Source organism: Malaclemys terrapin, chromosome 5 (genome assembly GCF_027887155.1).
Source record: "Malaclemys terrapin pileata isolate rMalTer1 chromosome 5, rMalTer1.hap1, whole genome shotgun sequence".
In the NCBI taxonomy this organism is placed as follows: domain Eukaryota; kingdom Metazoa; phylum Chordata; order Testudines; family Emydidae; genus Malaclemys; species Malaclemys terrapin.
In genome coordinates this window covers 70,593,092-70,613,227 of record NC_071509.1, presented here as the reverse complement: position 1 = coordinate 70,613,227, position 20,136 = coordinate 70,593,092, and the positions used below count along the sequence as shown (strand labels likewise).

Genomic DNA, 20,136 nt, shown 5'->3' with positions numbered 1-20,136 from the left:
GGCTTGTTCCAACAGCCAGGAAGTAAATATGCCTTTACCTTTCACAACATATTTAGACATTTTTAGCAACCTAAAGTTTATCAACCAGGTCTTTATGTATCTTAATCATTCAAAGCCTGGACTAGCACAATGCTTACTTAAATCACAGGCTTCCACCAGTGCTTAAGATCCCATGAGTCAGCTTTCTCTACACAGTGCAGGGTTTTTTTTATAAATATCTCTACCCAAGAGATTTGGTGAAAAGTGTAATTGTAATTCCTCTCATTGATTAAGAGAAATAGGGAAATACTTAAACATTCAAAACTCTAGATTGTAAAACTGAATAGTCTAATATTTGATAAATAACCTAATAGTAGTTTGTTGTGGAACTGACAGTTTTGACACTTTCTGCCAAAAATATTTTGTATTTACAATTCCCCCATTTTATGGAGGTGCCCAAGAAGCAAGTACATTTATCAGTTATGGTGGAGGATATTGTTTTTTGCATAGCTAACATACTAATATCCCTAGTTTCAGACAGTCATGGTACAGAAGATTTAGCAAGGGATGATGCCACCTCATCCTCACTTTTAACGCCTGCATGGCTTAAACGTCTTGCCTCTAAGGCTTTCCACAATCCCACTTCGGCCCATGTTTCAGATTCTGTTTCATGGCATGCCCCTCCTTCCATGATTCCCTCTATGTACTGAATGACCTCGCAATCCAGAGTGCCAAGTCCCTTTCTTCTCAGCGAAATTCTTCCTAAGTATTGTCTACGCTAGGAAAGAGGTGTCTTGTTAACCTATATTAGCTAACAATTGTTAAAATCCTACTATAGACAAGACAAGTTGTAGCTTTAACATGTTAGCTGGTCAAGGAAAACCTGACCCCCTGCTAGGCCCATGAGGAGCCAGTGCCTGCTCTTTATGACCTGGACACTTAGGGTATGTCTATATTGCAATGAAAAACCTGCATCACCAAGTCTCAGGGCCCGGGTCAATTGACTCTGGCTCGCAGGTCTAAAAATTGCAGTGTAGATATTCAGGCTTGGGCTGGAGCTCAGGCTTTGTGGCTCTACCCCTCTGCCCCCATGGGTCTTGGAGCCCAAGCTCCAGCTCAAATGTCTACACTGCAGTATTTAGTCCCACAGCCAAAGCCCTGTGAGCCTGAGTCAGCTGACCCGGGCCAGCCACAGCCATGCTGCAGGTCTTCTATTGCTGGGTAGATATACCCTTTAAGCACAAGGAGCTGGAGCCTACAGCAGCATAAGTTCCTCTCCGTCAATACCTTCTTTTTCCCAAGTGAAGGAGCAGCAAGGAAAGCAGGGAGAGCCAGGGCCTGCAAGTCTCCTGACTCTTAGTATCCTCCCCTTCATTCCTCTAGCATTGGTAGCCATTCTGAGATTATGCTGCATAAACTCTATTTAAGCCCTCTTCACTAGTGTTTTTGTCCCAGCGGACACTGTGATGGTGTTTCAGAATCTTGATGCACATTAAGGCATAAATACAAAGTTTGCAGTGTTTTCTGGATGACAGCATTGTTTCCAACTGCATCAAATTCTAACATGGAGGATTTTAAAGGCCAGATTTCTAAAGGGGCCTCAATCAGGCATTCGTTTCTGTGTCTATATTTTTTCCCAGACAAAACCCTTGAGTGCTTTTTTTTTTTTTTTTTTTTTTAAGCATACTCAGCTGTGTGTACAGGTAATAGAAATTGGGGGTGAACAAATGGGCTTTGCCTGTAACCATTCTATCTTTTGTATGTATCATAGAATATCAGGATTGGAAAGGACCTCAGGAGGAGCTCAAAGCAGGACCAATCCCCAGACAGATTTTTACCCCAGTTTCCTAAATGGCCCCCTCAAGGATTGAACTCACAACCCTGGGTTTAGTAGGCCAATGCTCAAACCACTGAGCTATCCCTCCCACCCCCCTGTATGAATATTAGAGTATGTATGAGTATTAGGATCTGTGTATTTAGGAGGCTGCTCAATAATTGCATATGTACAATTGAGGAAAACTTTTTGAAAATTTAGACTTGCAATTTTTTCTGTAGTTTTAAATCAAAGCCCAATAACTTAGAAATGCATATTAGCCTGTTATTGGAAATGGGGAACTCAGATGCATGCTTCCTTAATCAAGAAAAAACAACAACAAAGCTACATGCTGTCTGAGACTTTCTGCTTTCCTTACCCTGTTATACAAGAGAATCTTGTAGGATTTGCAGGCAGCATGGTGTTGATTCTCTGTAGAATATTCCCTGCCGTTCTGACAGCAGTTTGAATGGCTCCATTCAGTTTCTAACAATGGCAAAGGCCGCATAGAAGTACCACAAAGCAGGAGTATGAGCCCGACTGAAATACTTTTATTATCAAACCCTTCTCCCCACCTGAAATAAAATAATGCTCTCTGACTGGAAGGGTAGATAGAAGCAAAGAAAGGATGAGATATGGGAAGGGGATGGACACACACAACAATGCAGAGAACAGAGAAACAAATGCTGAAGAGCATTTCATTAGTAGAAAGAGGAGAGGGGAAACAGGGAGAACTGGGCAGATAGGAAGTGAGCTAAAGGGAACTTTAAAAAGGAAAACTCTCTCTAGAACAGTATATGATAGATTGAATCTATCCCTTAAATGTAGAAGAATAGAATAAGAAAATTCCCTCGCCGGACAAAAATATGAAAACCCTATTAATACCATAAGGTTTTAAAAGTGAAACATTGAAATAAGTATTTATTTTATTGTTAACTCTAGTTTCATAGCCTCTCTGTTTTAGTTGGTGTCTATGCTTTGAGTATATAATATGAAGAGCGGAACATTAAGAAAACAGCTCAGAACCTTTGAAAAACAGGCTCTAATTCTGTATTGTAATTTCAAGGAAATTTGACATGAACTCTGTCTCCCATGCACTTAGCTTGAGCAGCATTTTTCATAAGTGGAGGTTATTTGTTTTTGTAAACTCCTTTTACTGTGGTTATTACTGTGTGATTATTGAAGCTACCCTTTCCCATATGCTGCAGAATAATTTCCCTGTCTCCACAATTGTTACCTACCACCAGATAAAGCCAGACACATGACAGGATTCTGACTGACTGACTAATGGCTAGCATTCTGTTGACAACTCCTGATCCCAGCTGGGTTGGCATAAATTCGATCTGCCTTAATACCTTCCTTTTCCTCCACAAGAAGGGACCTGGAGAAATCAAGATCCTCCAGTATCATCTTGCTCTCTTTAAATTCTTTTCAAAGGTTTTCTGCTAATTTAAATCACAGAAGGGCTAAAGGGATGAGTTCTGCCCATTTTCTTCTTTATCCCTTTCAAATTATTTGTCTAGGTCTCAATCATCCTTCCAAGTTAGACATGACTCCCTTTAGAGTCTATCAATGCTACTCCTGGAGCTGCCTGCAGGAACTGAGAGAGAGAGATTTCCTCCATCCTCTTAGAGAGCTAAATATGCTGCTTAGCTCTTGCCTGACTGGGAGTCATCAATTGTGTTCAGAACCTGAATGCAGATTCTCAATATGGTCACAAATTACATAACACTAGACAACTATTTCCCTTGCAGACATCTTAGAAACTAACATTATAATAATTGAACATAGCACTCATATAGCACTGTACAAACAATAACTAATTAACCTTCAGAACACCATTCTAAGGTAGCTAGGTAGTTACTATCATCCCCTTTTTACAGAGGGAGAAACAGAGAAATTAAGTGTCTAGTTCAGAGATACTCAGACTGAGGCTCGGGAGCCACAAGTGGCTCTTTAATGTCTTTCTTGCAGCTCTTTGCAGCACATGATATTAAAACACTGTGTGATTTAATTATTAATCAAAGTTATTAACCAGTCAGAATGCTTGTACTATGTTATTAACCAATTGCAGTCGATAAAATAATAATACTTGGTCAGTCAATGGTCTGTGATGGGACGTTAGATGGGGTGGGATCTGAGTTACTACAGAGAATTCTTTCCTGGGTGCTGCCTGGTGAGTCTTGTCCACATGCTCAGGGTTTAGCTGATCGCCATATTTGGGGTCGGTAAGGAATTTTCCTCCAGGGCAGATTGGCAGAGGCCCTGGAGGTTTTTTGCCTTCCTCTGCAGCGTGGGGCATGGGTCACTTGCTGGAGGATTCTCTGCACCTTGAGGTCTTTAAACCACGATTTGAGGACTTCAATAACTCAGGCATAGGTCAGGGGTTTGTTACAGGAGTGGGTGGGTGAGATTCTGTGGCCTGCGTTGTGCGGGAAGTCAGACTAGATGATCATAGTGGTCCCTTCTGACCTTAAAGTCTGAAAGTCTATTTTGCTGTGAGAATAATATATATACACTAGGGCTGTCAATCGCAGTTAACGCATGTGATTAACTCAAAACAAATTAATGTGTTATTTTTTTAAACGAGCATTAATCACACATCTCTGGAGATGGGACTCAGCAGCGGCTGGTTGGGGAGAGAGGCATCCCGTTGCCTGCCTCATCCCCTCGCCTGCCTCATCCCCTCCCCCTGGACAGGGCCAGCCTTAGGGGTGGCAAGGGGAGCCACCACCTAGGGTGCCCTGCTTAGGGGTGCACCGTTGCGTGCCTCCGGGGCAGGGATGCCCCTCCTCCCGACGCCTTGCTCCACTGCTGCTCCCCCTTTCTCCCTCCCCACATGGAGCCACCCCTGGCCAACCTGCTTAGGACCAGGAGCCTGCCTCCTGTCTGCTGCGCAGAGTGGGGGTGGCGGGGGGGCGGAGGCTGATGTTGGGATGTTCCTCTCCCGCTGCCCATGTACGCTGTCACCGCTGAGCTGGGGGTCAGGGAACAGGGGGATCCTGTCTGCTGCTGACTCAGGAGTGAGTGCTGCTGAGAGCAGATGCGGCTGGCTGAAAAAGTGTTCAGGCTCATGAGTGCTCTGCTTAGAGACAGTGCTCCCCCAACACACACACACACACACACACACACACACACACACACACACACTTCCTCCTCCCACACCTGTCCAACACACACACACACACACACACACACACACACACTCACACCAAACCAAAATCTGAAACTGCATCCCTGGTGAGCCAGGAGTGGCCAGAGGGCTGTGGGATGGCAACAGCATGGAGCCCGCCTTGAGCCGAGTGCCAGACACCACAAGCCCATAGCAGCTGTGTAGAAGTAAGGGTATGTTGTAATTTAAATCAATATATTTTAAAATGTAGAAAACATCAAAAAAATATTTAAATAAATGGTATTCTATTATTGTTTAACAGTGCAATTAAAACTGTGATTAATCACGACTATTTATTAATCATGATTGATTTTTTAATAGTTTGACAGCCCTTTATATATATATATATATATATATATATATATATATATATATATATATATATATATATATATATATATATATATATATACACACACACACACACACACACACACACACACACATATATAAAACAAACTAAATATTTCCCATCATACTATTCAAATATGAATATATAGCACTATTGTAAATGAAACAATGGATTCCCACTACTGTGACTTTTGGGGGGGGGGGTAATGTTGATCGCTAATTTGGCTCCTGAACCACTGAGGTCTTTGTATCACTGCTCTAGTTTAAGGTCACACAGTAATTGAGTGGTAAAGCCAGGATTAGAATTCAAAAGTTCTTAGCTCATTCAGCTAGACTACATTGCCTCCAATATGAGAGAGTCAATAATAATGCTTTATTCTGTATTAAAAGGCTGTGCTACTTGTACGTAACATTTGAAAGTGACTGTGCTTCCATTGGCATAACTTTCAATGGCAATAATCATAGCTATCTACAAAAGTTTTCACTGAAAATTGCAAATGTGTGATCTTAATTGTTGCTCTATTCACTCTCCATTTTTGATGTTCTTGAAAGGAGTGCCAAATTGTACACCCATTTAAAGTGTATTATTATATACATGTGTAATGTGTATGTGATATTCTGAGCACTTGTGTTAATTTCTCAATTTACATATATATGTCAGACAAGGAAAGCTAAAGATTTAGCTCCAGACTTTGGTTGTGCAAGAGATTTTTAAATAGTGCAGTTAAGTAACTCAAGGAGGCTCATGCATGTAATGCCGAATAAACTTGGCACCTTCTCTCATTATCACTGGCAGTTTCCACATTGCTTTTCAGTATTTGTGTCTTCCAAGAACAGAACCAGTGCCACGTATATGGTGTATGGTCCTGAAGTTGCAGTACTAATTATTGCTTGACAATAAATTACCTTAAGTCTCAAAAGGTTACTTTCCTTTTCAGAATAAGTTCTACTGCATATTGCCCTCAGAATCCATACAGGACCAGCTCCAGGGTTTTTGCCGCCCCAAGCAGCGAAAAAAAAAAAAAGCCACAATCGCAATTGCGATTGGCAGCACTCCGGTGGCAGCTCCACCGCGCCGCTTTCTTCTTTGGCGGCAATTCGGCGGCAGGTCCTTCCCTCCAAGAAGGACAGGGACCCTCCGCCGAATTGCCGCCGAAGAGCCCGACGTGCTGCCCCTTCCCCTTGGCCGCCCCAAGCATCTGCTTGCTGGGCTGGTGCCTCGAGTCGGCCCTGGATCCATATAAACAGGATTCGGGACGCGCAAAGCTCCAAACATGTTTTCAATGCAAATTTAAGTGCTCTTTAAGCTTCTGCATATGAAATGCCAGTATTTGACCTTATCTGCAGCAATTTTAATGTCAAAATAAAAACAAGCACTGGAACTGTGTGTGTCTGAGCTTTAGAAAAATATCACCCTGGATTCTGATAGAGGTTCAAACAGAAGGAGTTTCCTCTGAATGAACTTGATCTGGGGCTTGCTTTGTTGGCAGGAGAGGAACAATCAAACTAAACTTTGTCCTCCCAAGATTTTTTTTATTCCAGTCCATATGCCCAAAACTATTCTAATACAAAACGGAATCTCAATTTCTTTACAAAAAGAAGAACAGGAGTACTTGTGGCACCTTAGAGACTAACAAATTTATTAGAGCATAAGCTTTCGTGGACTACAGCCCACTTCTTCGGATGCATATAGAATGTGTGTATATATATCTCCTCAATATATGTTCCATTCTATATGCATCTGAAGAAGTGGGCTGTAGTCCACGAAAGCTTATGCTCTAATAAATTTGTTAGTCTCTAAGGTGCCACAAGTACTCCTGTTCTTCTTTTTGCGGATACAGACTAACACGGCTGTTACTCTGAAATTTCTTCACAGAATTTTTCAAATACTGGTGCAGAGGAAGGAATAGATCACTTCCCGGATACAATCTCTTCAGCCTCTCTGCCACATAGAAAATCCCATTGGTGATACATAAGCAATGTGCTTATAGCCATATCTCTAATTTCTGACTGAACCAACACAGAGTCAAATTTCAACATCCTCTTCCTCACAAATCCTATTCTGCAGCCTGCTCTATAATGTGAAATGTTGCTGCTTGGTTTTGCAGATTCGAAATGTGGCAGCCAATCTCTGTGTGGACAGTAAACATGGGGCCACAGGGACGGAGCTGAGGCTAGATGTTTGTGTGAAGGACGGCTCAGAACGGACGTGGTCGCATGAACAGGTATTTTAACGACATAAAGAAAAATGCAGTGTAAAATTGTTGCTTCTCTTCCCCAGATTCTAAAGACTTTTCTGAGGTTTTCTCCTCCTCCTAAGTCTAAACACGGTGTGGACTTTTTAAAAATCTATTGTTGGCCTTAATAGCTTTTACAAAGCAAACCTTAATATTACCTTAGGTTTTCCACTAGTCATCTCTTTTGCTATTTTCCCCAGCTTCATTTATGGAAAGAGGAGTTATGCCCAGAAGTTCTTTAGGCTTCCGATTTTTGCTTAGTTACACAAAAATGTTGACTTTGATTCATTTAGCTCTTAGCATTTCTGAAAGCGGACATGTTTGTCATGAAACATCCACATCTATATTATAAAAGAGCAGAGGAGCCTACCAGACATGTCTCCTTCTTGTCCCTTCAGCTGAATAACCCTAATGACTGGAAATGAGATAAAAAGATTTCACATATGGTGGATTCAAAGATTGGTCAGGTCAATGGCCAAGAAAATGATCTTAGCAGTTATGTTTTAAATGAATTTGGGGTAGAAGGAAGCAATATGTGTTTCCAATAGTAACCATGTGGATTCAGAGAGGCCAGAAAGGAAGAGATGGAAATAAAATAAAGTACATTAATTAATTTATTATCAATCATGTTTATTAGGACAGTACCTAAGAGCCAACCAATAATTATGCTAGGCACTATACTAGTAGATAGTCCCTGGCCTGATGAGTATACAGTCTCAATAGACAGGACAGACATGGGGCATGAGAATGGATCTAATACACTAGGAGGGTGAACAAACATTGTGATGTGATGGCAACAAACATTGTGTTAGTTCCCAATATTTTTGGGAGGTGTAGGGGGTTTACTTAAGAGAGGAAAAGCTAAATGGAAAGGAAAGGCCAGAGGGTGAGGGGGACAGGTCAGAGGAGAAAGAGGTAAAAGGGGCAGGTGTAATAAGAATGAGGGGAAGAGACTGTGAGGGAGGCAGAGGGTTGGAGCAAACAGCCAATCAGCACAGGGCAGAGAGAGTGCAGTCAAAATTGTAGAAAGTTCTCTGAACACTGAAAGATCCCTGGTTTGACTGCTTCTACTACAACCATTACCTACTGGCTAGCTGCTCTCTGCTATTTTTCTCCAAGGCCATATGCTGAGGGGGAGGGGAGGGGAAGGGAAGAGGGGAGGCACCACCTGGCTCATAATCCCTGCACAGTCCTGAATCCAGGGAGATTCTGTTACGGTGGGTGGGTGGGCCTGGCCAGAGCCCCATTTTGTCGTCTCCCATCCCAGTGCAACAACCCTCCTTTGGCTGCTTCTGCTCCTACTGTTTGGAAGTGAAGGAAAGCAGGGTGCTGGGATGATACTTGAATGAGTAAGGGTAAAGGGATAGCTTTTTGAGAATGGGGGGGGCAGACGAGGGGAGAGAGAAGGTTGAGAGCAGTGGAGACATGAGAGTGAGGCTAGGAGGTTAAGGATTGATTTGAGTGCAGTCTGTAAGTACTTACATGGAGAACAGAAATTTGATAAGGCTCTTCAATCTACCGGACAAAGGTATTAAAAGAAATCCAATTGCTGGAAGTTGAAATAGATAAATTTTGACCAGAAATAAGGTGCACATTTTTAACAGTGATGGAATTAACCATTGGAACAATTTACCAAGGTTTGTGGTGGATTCTCCATTACTGGATATTTTTTAAATTAAGATTGGATGTTTTTCTAAAAGAGATGCTCTTGTTCAAACAGAAATTAATGCAGGGAAGTCCTATGGCCTGTGTTATGCAGGAGATCAGACCAGTTGATCACAACGGTCTGTTCTGGCTTTATAATCTATGAATCAGAGGTCAGGTTAGGAAGCAGGAGAGGATGGATAGAGGGGATGCAGGAGAAGGCACAAGAAACCTTGGTGACAGGGGAGAGAGTTTGTTGGAGGAAAGAGTCAGAGGTGCCGACTTTGTGATTTCCCCAGGGGTGTTGGACTCCAGCCCCGCCTCTTCCTGACCCCGCTCCTCCCCTCTCCCCCCCAGCGCCTCCTGCATGCCACTGAACAACTGATCACCACTGGGCGAGAGGTGGAGGAGCTGACTGGCAGAGCCCACCAGCAGGCGGGAGGGCAGAGGGGGATGGGGAGGGTGCCTATGGAAAGAATAGTGGAGAAGGAGAATGGAACTGATCTTTGAAGAAGACAACTAGGCCCCGATCCTCAAAGGTGCTTAGGCACCTAACTCCCATTGAAATAAAATTCCTGTGTCGAAAGGGAGGGAGGTAATAGGAAGGTGAGAGAATTTTTGGAGGGAGGCGATAGTTGGAAATAAATGACTGCAGGATTTTCTGAATATTAGAGTGACTATAAGCAGATTTAATTTAAGAAAATACTATGAGTTTGATTCTAGTCTCCCCAAAATTAATGATCAGTAGTAATTCCATCAAAGGAAATGAAGTTAAACCAATGTAAGAAGAGAATCAGAACAATGGTGTCTCTTTAAACTGACTGATCTATGCTTCACAGACCATCTAAATTATTCCTGTATGGCTGACACGTAATCATATATGCATTTATACAACAGAATATTATGCAGAACAATGCAAGAGAATATGTCCTTGGAAATAACAGTGTGGTTTCATTGGGAAAGGACTATTGAAGCCCTAACTTTAGCAGTCAGATAAGTGTAAGTGATTAACAACTTCAGAAAAAAATGGCAAGTTCTAGTGCAGATATTTAATGTGTATAAATTCAAGTAAAGTATATAGGACAAATATTTTTATTTAATAATTTAGGGGTCAGTCCTCCAAGCGGCAGATTGCTATTTTGGGTGGTGCTGAGCACCTCCAACTCTCTTGGACTCCCTGGATTTTGAAGGCGGTCGGCACCCTATAGAATCAAGCTCTAAGTTGTTTGTATTCATTTCACTCGACTTTTCAATAGGTTGGCTGAAATTTGAAATATGTAGTTCAAACATTTATCAGCAGAGGGCAGCTCTAGACAAGCAGAGCACCATACAGGGTGAAGGAAGATAGAAAGGTTAATGAATTTTTAACTCTAGGAGATTTTCAATCCTCCAAACCAATAAAGATGGAGCTTTTCAGAGATTAAACTAGGCCAACAGAAGAGGGGGAAAGTTGATCACTTTTAAAATTCAGGTGAAAAGTAAATATGATTCTAAGGTTAAAATGGTACAGTCTATTTTATTTTGAAATAACAAATTGGAGGTTTCTTTTCAAGATGAGATTACACTGTAACCAAAAGTTATTCTTTCAATTGTGGGGAACATAGTTGTGATTAATTTATCCACCTTTCAACATAAAGTCTTAAATAAAATAAGAAATGTTTCAAAGTATAAATACTATGAGGATTATCATCTCTAAAAGAAAATTAAAGCAACATAAATGCAAACTAATTTTCATCTGAAGAGGAACTTATTTTTCATCTTCAGATAGTGTCCCTATGGGTGCTCCATTTCAGGTGCACGTGAGCCCCACGCACCTTTGACCAGAGATTTTCATTAGCGATATCCATTCAGCCTATGCATGTACCCTAGAAATCCTCGTGCCCCACACCGAGGCTATATAGGGCTGCACAGGCAAACTGCCCTCAGTTCCTTCTCAGCTATCTGTGCCTGAGATGTCCCTTAGTGAGACTGCAGCAAGTGCATGTCAGCTACTTTGCCTTTGGTAATTTTAGTTAGTTCCGATTAGATTAGATTCATTTAGTTCTAGTTAGTTAATTAGTTTGTTGACTTTTATTTGGAGGACTTCATGGGAGCCCTTCCTCCCAGAGAGTGGCATGCCCAGTACACTGTGTTTTAAACGCTACCTCACATGACATGAGGCCATCCCATTCAGCGACGGACATGCTACGTGTGTTCTCTGTTTAGGAGAGGCCCGTGTTCTGCTGAAATGTAACTTCTGTTTAGCCCTCAAATCCAGGACAAGAAAGAAACAGGAAATCAAGCTGCGACTGTTAATGATGGAGCATTCCCTTCAACCTGGTGTGGAGCCAGGTCAGTAGAACCCCCTGTACATCAGTCTCCGGGGGTACCTAGTGCCCCATTGACCTTGGCCTAGCACTCCCCTAGAAAGGGGAAGGCTTCAGAGACCTCCTCTAAATGTCCAAAGAAGAGAAGCTCTAACGCACCTTTTAATGAGTCCACCTTGAAAAGACTTTGCTCTCCAAGCAAATCAATGGATTTGGAAGCCTCCACCTTGAGGCATAGTACCACAGAGGCTAAGGGTTTCTCCAGTACTGGTGGGTTAGAGATACCCTGTAGCTCTAACAGAAAACCTAGTTCCAAGAAGGCACTTGTGCCGTCTGGAAGAGATGGGCATAGAAAAGCAGTACTATCGGACATAATGACTCTTCCTGTATCTCCTGTAACAGGCTCTTCAGTTCCACATGTGACCAAGCCCCTGTCTACATCAGTAGCTACCTCAGAGTGCGCAAAGCCTTCGGTACCATCTGTCAGGGAGAAGCACACTGTCCGCTCGGCTCCGTGACTATAGTCAGCGCCACAACTACATGCAGTACCGCAACACTTGAGGTACCTAATGAACTTATCGGTGACTGCTGATCCAGAGTCTCCATTGCTTGCCAGTATCAAGAGCCATGGAGGAAACAGGGATTACTTCAGCTGAGCACATATTGCTTGGTGGCAGCAACCTTAGCTGCCACCCTCACCCCCATATAAACCTCAATGGCCATATTGGGACCCAGGGGCAGTTATCACCAACAATTCTCCAGGCCCCCAACCCTGCCTCATCAGAATGATAGGGAGGCACAAAATTTTCCTTCCCAACACATCATTCAACAGGATATGTTTGTGGATCAAGAGGCTACGGCAGGCAAAGAAGTTACCCCTCAGACTACCATCTTGTTCTCATCACCTGATGAGGTGGTAATGTATCCTTCTCTTTCTATGGATGATGATTTTCAGCAATTCCAAGAACTTGTCAAACAGGTGACAGACTCCCTACAGATACCTCTCAACAAATCAAAGAATCACAACCCAAATGGTTGGATATTCTCCACTCTGCAACTCCATCCAGAGTCATCTGCCCTCTGAATGAGGCTCTCCTGGAACCTGCGAAAACAATTTGGTAAACCTTAATATCACCTCTGTGTAAGAGAGCCAATAAAAATATTATGTTCCCTCCTAGGACTGAGTTCCTGTTCTCCTACCCTCCACCAACTCTTTGGTGCTTGATGTGGTGAATGAATGAAGTAAACACCACTGACATAAGTGCACCCCATATGAGTGAGGGCAGAAGCACCTGGACCTTCTAAGGTGAAAATCTTACTCATATACAACCCTAAAATTCCGCATTGCAAATTACCAGGTGTTAATAGCCAAGGTACAACTTCACAAATTATATGAGGTTTAATTCTTTTATTTAACACATTCCTCCAGACCAAAGGAAACAATTCCAGGCTATTGTTGCTGAGGGACTGTTACTGGCCAGGACAGCCCTTCAAGGACCTTAAATGCTGCAGATACCTCAGTTCGTTCTATCTCCACTGCAGAAGTGATGCACAGGACAATTAAATGGTTGCAATTATCTGGGTTCCCCAGAGAGGTCCAGAATACAATAGAGGATCTCCCATTTGATGGACTGAAGTTGTTCAAAAAGAATACTAACGCATCACTCCATGCTCTAAAAGACTTTAGAGCCACATTGGATTCATTGGGTACCTACCCTCCTGTGGAACAAAAGGAAATTTAGTAGATCCCAAACAGCCCAATACAATTCTCTGGGTTTTTCTGGGTTTCAGAGACCTATGGAACTTCCAAAAAAAAGAGTTTCCAGAGAAAGAAATACTCTAATCCATCTGACCATAGGTGACAACTTCTAATGGCGCTGGTGGGTGCTCGACCCCTCTCCGCCCCTAGCCCTTCCCCCTCCTGCCCTCATTCCAACCCCTTCCCCAAAGTCTCCGCCCCAACTTCGCCCCCTCCCTGCCCCTATTTATCTCCTTCCCCAAATCCCCACCCTGGCCCCACCTCTTCCCTGCCTCCTCCCCTGAGCATTCCACATTCCCGTTCTTCCCCCCTCCCTCCCGGAGCTTGCTACAGCGGTTTGGTGGCAGCAACTACTGGGAGGTAGGTGGAGGAGCTGGGACACGGCACGCTTAGGGGAGGAGACGGAGGAGGAAGTGGGGTGGGGTGGGGCGGGGAGGCAGCGCGGGGAGCTTGGCTGCTGATGGGTGCAGAGCACCCACTAATTTTTCCCCATGGGTGCTCCAGAGCACCCACGGAGTCAGCGCCTATGCATCTGACACTAGTTCACAGCAGGCTGCTGCTTCTTCTAATGATCAGTTTTTACGGGATAGTCAAGCGTTTAAACCCTCCCCTTTCTCTGGACTGTCAGCTACAATCATTTGCCCACCTCCCCGCCCATTTGGAGACCTCTCTTCCATTTTCAACCAGCTTGGGAACATATCGCCTCAAATTAGTACTAGAAGTAATAATGGTCTACACCATTCACTTTACCTCTCTTCTCCATCCCTCTTCAGCAATCCCTGTCATGAGCTCTTATTAAGACAGAAAATAAACTCCCTTCTTTCTACCTGAGTGACAGAACCTGTTCCTGCTCAGCACAAAGAGAAGAGGTTTCTACACAAAATATTTCCTTGTGCCAATGACGAAGACTTCCACATAGCAAGTCACCTATCTCACAAAAGATATGTGCATTTTGTTATAGGTTAGGACCACTTGCAATATCGAGTGCTCCTGTGTTTGGCCTTTCCTTGGCTCAGAGGGTGTTCTCAAAGGTTATAGGGTAATGGCCACCTACTTGCATTGACAGGCAATGGTATTGTTTTCATATCCCAACAGTTGGTCTTACGTGGAGGTGCTCTCTGCTATGCAGAGGACACTTGCCTTTTCCTGGACTTGGGCCTGCAATTGAATGTGGGACTATTCACCCTGACTCCAGTACAAAATATACAGTTTATAGGGACATCTTTGGATTCCCTGGTAGCCAGTGAATTTCTTCCCATGGATAGATGCTGAGGGCTATCAAACCTTGGCAGGTCTGTTCAGATGAGCCCTCAAACCTCAGTCAACAACTGTCTTCAACTTTGGAGTCCCATAATGTTCTTGCACTTTTGTGACAGATCATATCCGATTATGCCTTCAGTGTCTCCAGGGATGGCTCAGAACAATTTACTCACCAAGCAGACACAGCTTATACCAACAGGTATCAGTTCCCCCAACAGTGGAGAAAACACTCCCCAAACTGGTGGAGAAATCATCACAGTGTAGGTATGGAAGTTCCCTTCCTCCGACTGGTGCCAACGGTAACTGCAATCTGTTAGGATGGAGGGAGAGGGAGGGCAGACCTTGCTATTCATACTGTACAGGGCAGATGATCACCCCAATAAACCACCCTCCACATCACCCTGTTGGAGCAAAGGGTGGTCAGAAATGCCTGCCTTCATTTTCTGCTTCTCATCAAAGACAAGTCTATCAGAGTCATGACATACAATATGGCCTGCATATTTTACATCAACTGGTGGAGGTGGGAAGGGGTCCCCTTCACTCTGTACCAAAGCAATAAAGTTATGGAACTGCTGTATATGGGATTGCATAAGAATTCTGCAGTGAATCTTCCTGGCAGGCAAAATATCACTGCTGATGCTCTCCGCAGATCTTTTCCCCAAGACTAGGATTGGGAGTTGGCCTCTCAGATACTTACTGACATATTTCAAACTTGGGGGTTCCCACAAGTTGGACCTCTTCTTCACAGCCTTAAACAAAAAATGCCACCTCTTCTGCTCAAGGGACGGTTTACTGCAATTCATTGGTGGAGTACCTTCTTCCTCCCATGGACAGGAAGGTGTTTTATTCGTTTCCCCCAATACCTCTGATTCTCACATGGTGAAGATGATCAGACAGGACAAAGCCAGAATTATCCTAGTGGCCTGACGTTGTCAAGGCAGCATGGTTTCCTTACCTGCTTCACCTAGCTCTCTGTCCAGAAATAAATCCTCCAATCATTCCTCCACTCCTCTTGCAGGACACTGGTTGACTGCTGCATCCCAATCTGAGAACTCTTCACCTCAAGGCATCCTTCTTCAATGGTTCAATGAGTTAGAGTCAGCCTGTTCTGCAGAGGAACAGCAGATATTACTAAAAAGTAGAAAAGAGTCTACCAGAATTACTTACCTTCAAAAGTGGAAAAGATTTTGTGAGTGGTGTGACCACCAGAAAATTGTTCCTGAATCTGCCACTCTTCCACTGGTTCTGGACTACCTGTTGCATTTAAAGAAAACATGGTTGACAGCTCTCTCAAGGTTCACTTAGCTGCATTAGCAGCTTTTCATTCCACAATTGAGATGTTCTCGCTCTTTGCTCATCCTACAATTATAAGGTTCATGAAGGGCTTGGGAAACACTTTTCCACAGGTGAAAGTCCCTACTTCGGTTTGGGACCTCAATCTGGTTCTTAGAAATCTCATGAAACCAATGGCAACCTGCTCATTATAGACCTTATCTATCAAGACCGCCTTTTTAGTGGCTATTTCATCAGCCCAAAGAGTGGACAAAATTGGAGCCTTAATGGCAGACCCTCATTTCACAATTCTACAAAGACAAGGTTTCCTGTGCCACACCCCAGATTCCCCTAAAGTATCATCTGAATTTCATTTGAATCAGACTATTCATCTACCATTTTTCTTTCCAAAACCATCTAAATTCCATTTTGTAGACTGCTTTCCACATTCTAGTGTCTGGAGAGCGCTAATTTTCTACCTAGATAGAACTAAATCATTCAGGAAATCTCCTATATTGTTCATTCCATTTGCAGTCAGATCTAAAGGATCTACTATTTCTACCCAGAGACACTCAAAATGGATCTCCAGATGTATTATTGTGTATTATAGTTCTGCTAGCATTCAACCTCCTCCCAGAGTGTTAACTCATTCTACAAGCTCATCACAGTATACATTTACAGCCATACTTAAAAATATCCCTGTGACCCAGGGGGAACCCTCACTGAAAATGCCAAGGTCAGGGCAGACTGCAAAAAGGAGAGCAGATACTCCCAAGATTGGTGAGTAACAAGGAAGTTAAATTACCCAACCAGTCACAAACCGTGCTTCTGATCCCCACACTGGTTATCAAGAAGCAAAAAAGAATAATCACACATCCCACTTATTGTATTCCAGTTCTCTGGCCCCCAATCAGCACCTAGGTCCAGTACAATGAGAAGTATCAGAGGGGTAGCCGTGTTAGTCTGAATCTGTAAAAAGCAACAGAGGGTCCTGTGGCACCTTTAAGACTAACAGAAGTATTGGGAGCATAAGCTTTCATGGGTAAGAACCTCACTTCAGATACAAGTAATGGAAATCTCCAGAGGAGGGTATAAATCAAGTATGGAGATAATGAGGTTAGTTCAATCAGGGAGGGTGAGGCGCTCTGCTAGCAGTTGAGGTGTGAACACCAAGGGAGGAGAAACTGCTTCTGTAGTTGGATAGCCATTCACAGTCTTTGTTTAATCCTGATCTGATGGTGTCAAATTTGCAAATGAACTGGAGCTCAGCAGTTTCTCTTTGGAGTCCGGTCCTGAAGTTTTTTTTGATGTAAGATGGCTACCTTTACATCTGCTATTGTGTGGCCAGGGAGGTTGAAGTGTTCTCCTACAGGTTTTTGTATATTGCCATTCCTGATATCTGACTTGTGTCCATTTATCCTCTTGCGTAGTGACTGTCCAGTTTGGCCAATGTACATAGCAGAGGGGCATTGCTGGCACATGATGGCATATATAACAAGAGTTGTTATGGTGTGGTGCGTGGTTGCTGGTGAGAATATGCTTAAGGTTGGCGGGTTGTCTGTGGGCGAGGACTGGCCTGCCTCCCAAGGTCTGTGAAAGTGAGGGATTTTGATCTACAATTCATCCTGTACAATGATCCCATGAAAGCTTATGCTCCCAATACTTCTGTTAGTCTTAAAGATGCCACAGGACCCTCTGTTACAATGAGAAGTTATTTTAAAACTCTGCTCACTATACAAAATGTTCTTCTGGCCCCAAAGCGCCAGCCACATTGCCAGGTCAATATTCGGTTGGATCTTACCCAAAACACCATGCTGCCAGTCAATCCTTTAGTGTCTAAAACTAAAGGTTTATTATAAAGAAAAAAGAAAGAACAAGAGAGTTGTTAAATGGTAATGCAACCATATATATATATGATTTATATAGATATATATATATAAATACACATATATATATACACACACACACACACACACACACACACACACACACACAGACTTCGAAGTCTATATATCAGGTTCTTAGCAGTATTGGTGAGTTTGCTGGCTTAAAAGTCCCTCTGGAACACATCCACAGTGTGGATGGGTCATTCAGTCCTTTGTTCAGAGCTTCAGTTTGTAGAAAAGTTACTTCAGAGGTAAGAAGCAGGACTGAAGACAAAATGGAGATGCTGCAGCTGCCTTTGCCATGTGGCTTGTACTTCCTTTGTCCCAAAGACAAACTTCACAGCACATGGCATGGAAGCCTTAGGTTCTCTGTCCACAGGCATACCACATGCCTTGCTGATGCATAAGGTGTATCCCCTAGTTCTTTTCAGTAGGTTCATTATACAATAGATGACACTTGATGGGCCATCAAACAGGCTAGGCAGTGCTGATGCCAATCTGTCTGGGGGTGTCACCCAAAAACACAGCACAAGTTTGGAAATACAGATATACCATACATATCTATAATTCATTATACAAATGTGATACAAACATATAAATATGATTATCATACTTGGCAATTTGTAACATTTTGGCAGATATCTTACACGGTATATCTGGTCAGATTCCTTGCAATTTTATAATATTGGTATCAACAATATCATAAAGTGTCCTACATATTCCATACAGCATCACAGTCCCCATAACTGAGATCTGCAGCACTGCTACACAGTCCTCTGTACATACTGTCTCAAGACACTATACCCTAATCGATGCCTCTAGATTGGATGTGGCAGCTGGTGATGTAATTCTAGATTCTGAAGCTCCTCCTTCCGTTCGGGGGTTCTGCTCAGGAGTCACTTGCACTTGGAGCACCCATAAGGACACTACTTGAAGAAGAATGTACTCCCCCTGTGCAGAACTGTGGTTCTTTGAGATGTGGGTCCCGATGTGTGCTCTACTACCCACCCTCCTTCCCCTCCGCTTTGGAGTTTCTTGTGAGACTAGGCAGTGGAGAAGAAACTGAGGGCAGTTCACCCATTTAGCCAGGGCCGGCTCTAACTTTTTTGCTGCCCCAGGCAAAAAAGAAGAGCGCCGCCCCGCCATAACACCCCACCCCCAGCGCCATACCAGGCCGCCCAAAGCCCCCCTCCCCAGCACTGCGCTGGGCCACCCAAACCCCTCCCTCCCTCCGAGCGCCGTGCCGGCCAAACTCCCGCCCCCCGAGCGCCTTGCTGGGCTGGCCAAACCCCCGGAGTGCCTCGCCGGGCTGCGCCGGCCAACTCCCCCCCACCCCCCCGAGTGCCTCGCCGGGCTGCCCAAACCCCCGGAGCACTGCGCCGGGCCACCCAAATCCCCGCCCGCCTGGAGCGCCATGCTGGGCCGGGCAAACCCCCACCCTCTCTCGAGCGCCGTGCCCCGGGCAAACCCCCGCCCCTCCTCGAGCGCCGTGCCTCCCAAACCCCCGGAGTGCCGCGCCGCGCCCCTTCCAGCGCTGCGCCGCCGAAACACCCCCCGCGCTGCCTTGCCGAAACAAACAAACAAAAAAAACCCTCGAGTGCTGCCCCGCCGAACAAAAAAGACAAAAACAAAAACAGCACGAGCGTCCCCCGCCACCGCAACATTGGCCGCCCCTTCTAAGGTGCCACCCCAAGCACGTGTTTGATCGGCTGGTGCCTGGAGCCGGCCCTGCACATAGCCCTATATTCCCTCGGTATGGGGCACGATGATGTCTAGGGTACATGCACAGACCAAACTGATGCTGCTAATGAAAATCTGCAATCAAAAGCACATGGGGTGTATGTGCACCTGAAGTGGAGCACCCGTGAGGACACATGTCTTGAAGAACCACCATTACTGCACAGGGTGAGTAACCTCTTCTTCTTAAACTTAAAAAAAATCAATTTTGAAGAAGCAAAGAAGATTCATTATGCAGAAATATTTGCAGTGGAGGGGGGGGCTTAGTGCTTACTGTTGCAATGGTGAGCAGCTTTTTATTTGATTATTCTTAGTGGTTCTTTACATTATACTGGTTTCTGGATTATTTTAGGCACCATATGAAGCTAAAGATTCGAATACTTTCTAAGAGATCTTCAGAATCTTGACGGAAAGTCATCCACCCTGCAAGGTGTTTGTGGCAAGGCGTGATGGGGCTTTCATCCCACACTGGCCAAAAAGGGGTTAATGTAGCCCTGGGAAGGCTGCACAGGAAGCAACCAATAGGAGAAGGGCTGCGAAGAACAACCAGTCAGGACCCAGTAGGCACATATAAAAAGAGCTGCAGGGAAGAGCAGGGTCAGTTGCTGCTGGGAGTCCAGGGAGTAAAGACTCTGTACCTGGAGGGCAGAGAGAACATAAGCACCTTGGACAAAGTAGTGGTTGGCTCCTAGGACTGATCAGCTGAGTGCCCTGATGGGA

General features: G+C 44.1%; 1 protein-coding gene across 1 annotated transcript in view; it reads left to right on the top strand.

Annotated features, from left to right (window-relative positions):
• Nucleotides 1–20,136, top strand: part of GALNTL6 (polypeptide N-acetylgalactosaminyltransferase like 6) — a 911,072-nt gene that overhangs the window by 873,670 nt on the left and 17,266 nt on the right. The window contains exon 14 of the mRNA XM_054028868.1: nt 7,424–7,540. Within this exon, the coding sequence (XP_053884843.1) occupies nt 7,424–7,540 (117 nt within the window). The remainder of the gene's footprint in view (nt 1–7,423; nt 7,541–20,136) is intronic.